This window comes from Caloenas nicobarica, chromosome 13, assembly GCF_036013445.1.
Source record: "Caloenas nicobarica isolate bCalNic1 chromosome 13, bCalNic1.hap1, whole genome shotgun sequence".
In the NCBI taxonomy this organism is placed as follows: domain Eukaryota; kingdom Metazoa; phylum Chordata; class Aves; order Columbiformes; family Columbidae; genus Caloenas; species Caloenas nicobarica.
Genome location: NC_088257.1, coordinates 583,971 through 591,827, shown reverse-complemented (window position 1 = coordinate 591,827; position 7,857 = coordinate 583,971). Strand labels below are relative to the sequence as shown.

General features: G+C 48.3%; 1 protein-coding gene across 1 annotated transcript; it reads right to left on the bottom strand.

Annotated features, from left to right (window-relative positions):
• Positions 1 to 725: 725 nt before the first annotated feature.
• On the bottom strand, positions 726 to 7,629 carry PRELID2 (PRELI domain containing 2). Its single transcript, XM_065644376.1, is given in 4 exon segments — positions 726 to 770; positions 3,720 to 3,825; positions 6,841 to 7,023; positions 7,523 to 7,629. Coding segments are annotated over 4 exon segments (441 nt in total).
• Positions 7,630 to 7,857: the final 228 nt, after the last annotated feature.

The window sequence follows — 7,857 nt, the reverse complement described above, 5'->3', positions numbered from 1 at the left end:
TAAGTAGTACAATTCCTTCATCTTTTGTAAAAGATTTGCAGTCTGTGGTCTTATTTTCTTCCAGCTGTGCATATTCAATGTTTCCTCAATAAAACAGTCCCAGTGAAGTCCAGACAAGAGCCGTGGAATTCCGATGGCAATGAAGACATGTGGCTCCAAGGAAACTCTACGCAAACACCTTTTCTCCTGCAAAAGCAGAGAAAATCGGGTTTAGAAGAACATTTATTGGGAGGTAATCAATAGCTATTTGCTCTTGTTCTGAAACAAATTTAAGAGTTGAGCAAATCCTCCCTGCACAGATAACCCCTGAAGATACTCATTTGGAGTAAAATCCTTAGACAGAACCAACGTCTCATTTTACTGGGGCTATTACAGTCATGATATATTAACAGAGAGGAGAGGATGAAATACGGGATGTCTTAATCAGCGTACTATTCAGAAATTCTGGAGCAGTATTAAGCCTAACACTGCATCAAGTCATTATTTTTCTTGAAAATTCCACAAAGGTTGTATGCTATTTATAATGGGCAGAAAACCACATTTCCGCGGTTTTGCTAAGAAAGGTTGAACCAGATGATCCTTGTGGTCCCTTCGAACCGGTATTTGATGATTTTGTGATTTGTAGAACAACACGGAGCACAACGTGCGACAGGTATCACAAACCCTGAACAGTTTTTCTTACCATAGACGGATGTCGCACTGACAGCTGCTCGTCAAGAGCACGATCACCAACACTGCTCCTGAAGAAGTGTCTCCATTGTTTTAATACCCTGGGGAAAAAAAAAAAAGCAGAAATAAATGGCAGTTTTACACACAACTTATTTCATAATTAAAAGGGGTACCCACAAGACACTGGTGAGGCCTTAAACAAACAAAATGGCATTTTCTGGTCCCACAGGAGCTCAGTGCAGCTGATCCCGCAGCCCGGGCACAGGGAGCGCTTGGGAGATCTGCCACGTGCAGCTGCACAAAGCGAAACCCACTCACTTTAGCAAAGAAAAACCTAGAACATCCCTTTCTCCCCTGCCTTTGGGCTCTATCTGTGTATTGAACCTGTAAGAATCTGCCCACTCTGCCTCTGGTCCGATCGTGTGGGCTGAGCTGAGCTGGAGCTTGTGTGGGGCTCACCCTGGTACGTTCTGTTTGTCAAGATAAAAGCGAAAGGATTTCTCAGCTTGAGTCACCACGAGAGGAGGTAAAAAAAGACAATTAACTTTAACAAATAGGTCAAGAGATTTTCTTTTCACATCTCTGCAAAAAAGTGGACAAGATATTTTCTGTCTGTGCAAAAGAGTTCATCTTCCATGCGTATTCTTTGTGAAAGGCAATAAGCTGACTACCTGAGTCTATCAGTCTAAATTAGACGTGCCACTGTTTACAGAATGAAGCACTAATTGACATAAGTGGAGACTCAGAGGTTTGCCTTGGGAATTTAAAAATGTTACTTATTGAATCAATTATGTTCGCAGTGTGACAACTGCTTTTTCTTTCATTTCTCCTCATAGCACTGCAGACTTTGAGGTGAAATGGTGTTGAGGAAGAAAAGGGGAATGAGACGGGAATCCATTAAATGAATAAAAACACGAAAGGGCAGGTACAAGTCATTACCCTTTATCTTTTCAGCAAGGAACGACCGAATCAAAGCCTAATCAATATATTCCTTTCAACTAAAGTTCAAACACTTAAATCTCAGCCCCAGGAGATCAGGCTTAAAGGAGCTAAATTTACACTGCTTAGAGTGCAATGATGCACTTGAAATGCAGAACAAACAGCGCCTGCCCATTAAACTGCACCGTGACAGCTCCTGCTTAAAAGCTTCTCTGAGGACAAGGCACAAACAGGGTTATTTGTCACAGGTGGAGAGACCCGTCCTGCCAGGGCCCGCGCCCCCAGCACCCCGGACGGAGCCCGGCGGGTCCCCAGAGCAGAACCGCTGCGGGTGGCACCTCTGGCCGGGGCCGCTTTGTCACCGCAGCCACAGAGGGGACAGGGACCTGGCAGCGGGGTGACCCAACACGAAATGACGGTCTGGGGAGTCTCCAGCACCACATCTGTACCCGAAACATCTGCCGGGAGCCAGACTGGCCGCCCCACTGACGGGGACAGGGAGAACACACCAGGACTGTTCTGCACTCACATCTCTACCAACACCGACAGGTTTAATGCGAAGTGACACGCAGACAGCAGAACTGGCCTGTTGGAATGGGACGGTGCAACACGTACTGCAGCGCACAGCTCATTCCCACCCAGCCCAACAGCAGGGCAGCACTTGAACAGACCAGCAGAGATGTTCTGCTGTCTCTGAAATGAGCACCTAATACCTTTCATTATTATTGTAACCATGACAAAACATTTTTCAGTTAAATATTTGTTATTTGAGCTCGGCTCCATCATTTAACAAACACTACATCATGGACTTTCATTTCCATCTCCTTATATATTCAAGTCAAGCAAAAAGAATCTAAAAAAGAAACCAAGAAGTGAAAATGACAGGAATATTGCAATGTTTAAGAGGCAACGGATAAAACACCTACTAACATAACAAAAGTTTCTTGCTACAAATGCTTCTTTACTGTGTGGCCTTAAAATCGCCTTTCATGCAATGTGTAGTTAAAACTGTAAATATCATCTTTGCGTTGCCATTTATTGCATTTGGGCAAAACGTGCCTCAGAACTACTCCACAGCAAGCCAGAAACGGAACCCTACCTAAGAGCTCAGGAGAAATGAAATTTTGTAGATCCAGCTGCTGCCGTAGGAGATGGGAGTTTGGGAGAAGGGGAACCAGGCAAGACTGCACATGCAGTACATAGGGTTCGTGAGCCCAGCTGTGAAAATGCCGTATTTTCTGGCATATACGTACACTTTCATCCATCTGAAACAAGTTCTGCTGGATGGCTGGATGGCTGGATCACTGGATCACCGGATCGCTGGATGGGTGGATCGCTGGATCACCGGATTGCTGGATCACCAGATCGCTGGATGGGTGGATCACTGGATCACCGGATCGCTGGATGGGTGGATCGCTGGATCACCGAATCGCTGGATCACCGGATCGCTGGGTGGGTGGATCGCTGGATCACCGGATCGCTGGATCACCAGATCGCTGGATAGCTGGATGGCTGGATCGCTGGATGCATGGATCGCTGGATCACTGAATAGCCGGATGGCTTTTATCCTCTGCCATAATTCCTAGGCAAAGACAGAGCTATTGCAGCACACAGAACCGCCACGAGGAGATTGACTGTGGCTATTGGAAATACATCAAGCTGCCAAAAAAATCTAACGCTACTGGAGACAAACGTGTGACGTGATATAAATTCATGTTGACTACTTTTGACTATTTCAGTGTAAAAGTGCTATAGAACTGCAAATTATTATTACGGTATTAGCCGGTACAATGAGGCATTAGGAAGAAGAACTGTTTGAATGCCTGGGGGAAATCAGGAATAAGAATGAATTTCAGAAACTGATACAGTCATATATGCCATGGTTTAAAATGTATTTGAAATAAAACTGTTACTATAATAAAACTAAATCCATTTTTGTTCTGCTTATTCTCTGTAGACAAAGAAAAGGTCACGTATTTTTTCAACAATTAAAAGATGTAGAGAATCCAGACTTAGAACATCAACTTAATTTTGAGCCCAGATGATCTGGTGATTTGAAAAAAAATTAGTATATAATTCAAAGAAGAAACTCAAGCAATAAACAAACTTACCTTCTTCACACCTTGTTTTAGAAATGATTGAGCAAAAGCTTCCAACAGACAGTTGAGCAAGCCTGCCCCCGTAACTGCTATTCTGCCTTTTTGTGTGAGGGCTGTCCTAAGGAACAGGAACAAAACAGCCTTTTACTGTTCTGTCTACTTAGAAAACATTAAGTGTAAACTCTACATTAGAAAGTTAGTGTTTGAGAGCCAAGTAAGGGATTCATCTGCTACACTCCCGTGTTTTGTATGGCAACGTGAGAGGCAGACGCAGCGAGACACAGGACGGCGGTGCCAGGCGAGGTTTGCAGCAGCGATCCCACGGGGCCAGCAAAGCTCCCCCACCACGGGTGCACGTCAGCAGGAAAACCCACCACTGAACTCCTATTTATTTATTCATTTTGCAGTTTCACCATTGTAGGAGACAAAAAAGGGAGGCTCAAGGAAAATATTGATCTCTGATTGATTTCTGTAGCACACAGCTGGCAACTGCTGCATCATTGCAACAGTCACAGGGAGAAGTCTATTAATGAGATCCAACTACTAAATTATTGACTAGTTAAGTACGGCAAATTTGGTCTAATTGTTTTCATGATGGGAGCTTAATTAAAGTGTCTTTAGTATAAAAAGTCTAGTGATATTCTTGTTCAGACAGTGTCAGAGGGAGTTTCCAAAGCCTGCATTGCTTCCAAAACTAAACTAAAAGTTACATCCAGTGCAAGGCTCTTCAGCAGAGGAGCTTCTGCATGGGAGATCTTTTTAATTCCCATCCCCAGCTGCCAAGTGCTCCCCGTGCATCACCAGCATCTCTCCAGAGCTGGGTCAATCTCCCCTGTGCCCCCCAGGCTCTGCGCACACCCCAGCCCTGCTGCAGGGACCAGCTGCCGCTGGGGGTTCAGACATCACGGGGAGATGTTGTCTGTAACGGCAATTACGGCAGGAAAAACAAATAAAATGTGTCACGAAGGAGTTCAGCCAAGAGGGTGACACAGGTGCTTTCTGGCCTCTGAATATACAGATATGCCTCATCATGCCTTTTTCAATGGTTTATCATTTATTTACGGTAATGTTTGTTTGCTACTAGATCTTTCCAGGCATTCATGTGCTCTGCTTGGAAGCACCCACAATAATTCACTTTGCAAGAATGTGCAGCAGTTGGCATCACGGCATTCACATTTATTTAGGACAAAATAACCACCTGATGTTAAGAGGAAGAACTACGTTGTGGTTTAATGGGTTGGTTGGGACCAAGCAAGCACCACTTCAATGGCCGCAGTTCCATCAGGACATCAGGACGGTCCCAGTCTCCCTTTCCTGAGTTGCAGTTCTCTAGCTGAAAATAATAAAGGATGTCACTGCCAATCCCAAACTGGGTGAACTGACCCACACCCTGTGGATGAGGTTCTGCTAAACAGCTAAGCCACGGGTCCCTGCAGGGCTGGATTTGTGCTCAGTGTCACACAGCACTTGGTGTACAGAGCAGCTGGGCTGGAGTCAGCACAGGCGGGTGTAACTTCACCTGACAGGAGCGGGAATATCCTGGATTCCCATGGCATCCCCTGGGCCCACGCTGCAGCTCTCCAGGGCTGTCACCACCCGCCAGGAAGAGCCCCCCGTGCCCAGGCTCAGCTGCGGGCGCCAGGGCCGTCCCGCACCCGGGAACACCCACAGCCGCCCCGCAGAGCCCCCCTGGGCTGGGACACGGAGCCGTCCCCGCGGGGAAGGCGCAGGCAGCCGCCCTGCTCCAGCGGCTCAGCCAGGCGCACGCCAGCAGGGCAGCACTCTGCTTTCATTGACCAGCGTCCTTAACAATGCCATGTTAAAGCTGATTAAACAAACAGTGCTGATGGAAGTGTGGAATTTTCTCATTCTCTTCACACTTCTAGTGCCCTGAAGAGAGGTTGCAGTGACATCTGCCCAGCAGCGCCCAGTAGGGAAGAAAGACAAATTTCTGTCTGTACTCAGCTTACTGTCGCTTTGGTCATGTTGTTCCCTCTTTAGGGGCATAATGTACAATTTTCCTACTAATCATGATCACTTGAGTTTCCTCATTGTGTGTTTTCTTATTTCTCTGCAGTGCAACAGCATGCTGCTGATGTTCTGCCCTTTGCATAATTCCTTCATATATTCACATGTAAATGTCACCATACGTATCCTACGTGCAGCTGTAATTTCACGCCTGTTTTGCCAGCCGGCATCTGTTGGATCCCATCACCTCCACAGGGCTCCTGCAGAGGTGCCAGCGGCGAGCACCAGCACACGGGCCATCCCTGCACCTGCCTGGCCAGGGCGGCAGGACCACGGTCCGCAGGCTCCTGCAGCTGCACCAGCACCCGCCGTGTCCCCATAGGCAGCAGCACCCGCAGGGAGGTGACAGCCGGTGTCAGTGACCCTGCTGAGGCTGCAATCGCACTGTGCCAGCCCAGCTATGCCTCCACACTGCCGCCTGCGGCATCGCGCCCCACGGCTGACACCGCGCTCAGACACCTGCCCTGCACACGCCGCAGGAGCAGCAGAGCGCTGGGGACAGCGTCCTGCCTGCACTGGGACTGAAAACACTTGAAAACAGGGTACGAGTGACCAGTTGCAGTAGTTAGAGTTTCTCCAGCAACAGTACCAGCACCGACAGCCACAGTGCAGCTCTGCACAAACACACGTGTGCTGTCCCAGGCAGTCCCACAGCAGCTCACGTCTCTGTGGCACAGCGCCCCAAACAACGGAGAAAGAAAACTGTTTGGGAACAAGTGCGCTCCACGCCAATGGCTGGCAAGCAGGAGGGAGCTGATAATATTTAAACTGCTGTCCAAGCATCTGTTGGTAGACACGAGAGCAAAGCGAACTCTCTGGCTACGCCTGCTGTGTGGGAACAGCGGGGCAGCCTTCTGTGGCTGCAGAGCAGCACACAGAAAATTAATTTCCAGCAATTATTTGTGCTCCAGCCAGAGAACCAACCCTCACTTCTGTACAAGCCAGCGGAAAGCTACAGGACATCTTCAAATGCATTCAGGACATACCAAAGAAATTATTATTCAGACCCCTCTCATTGCAAGCACTCAAAAGGCAACAGCAAAGCCTTTTTCAGGACTAGGCGCCTGCAGTCGCAGGGCACGGCTACACCGCGGCCAGCACTCACTAGTTTGGGTTCTCCAAGCTCTCTCTGAAGACAGACTCCTCGGTCAGAGACACGTACTGTGTCCACGTATGACAATGAGTTTTCATCGCCGTGTTTCTCTTCTGCATATTAAGCCAAGATTCCTCTTCCAAGTAGGTATTGGGCACTTTTGAGACACTGACCTGGGAAATAGAAGAATTACAGCTATTAAAACAACAAACAAACAAAAACAAAAGAAAAGGGTGGAATCACTCCTCAGTATTTTAAAAATATTACTGGCCTCAGAGGATAGGACTACAGATTCGCGAGGAGGGGACACCAGCTGTGGTCACTCCCCTTCCTCGGCAGTTCCCAAGGCCACACTAACACTCCAGATGTGGGGAAGCTGCTCGGTCCCCGAGCCCATAGCTGTGCTGTGCCAGACGCGGCTGCAGCTCTGACAGCCAGAGGCGCTCAGGAGGAGGAACCTGCACCCACCACTGCAACCAGCACACGGGACAGACCCTGCACTGGCATCCACTGCAACCAGCACACGGGACAGACCCTGCACTGGCATCCACTGCAACCAGCACACGGGACAGACCCTGCACTGGCATCCACTGCAACCAGCACACGGGACAGACCCTGCACTGGCATCCACTGCAACCAGCACACGGGACAGACCTTGCACTGGCATCCACTGCAACCAGCACACGGGACAGACCTTGCACTGGCATTCACTGTGGTGATGCCGGGCAGCAAAGCACCACGGGCAGTGCTGGAGCGCACAGGACCCACTCGACAGTCCTGCTCTGGTGGCACTACGACCATGGCTGGGGCCACTGAGCTACCAGGCCAACATACAGACCTGAGCTTTAGTTTATTTCTATCTCCCCAACTTACATTCTCAGGCTCATTCTCTGGGCAAATGCACTGTGTACGAGGTTTACAGAACAGTCCTGTCTCATCACACATTTATTTTTGTACTCAGTTGGACCCAGTGACAAGGACAAAACTATCTATTAGGAAACAAATTACAGTTATTTAGTATCTCAAAAA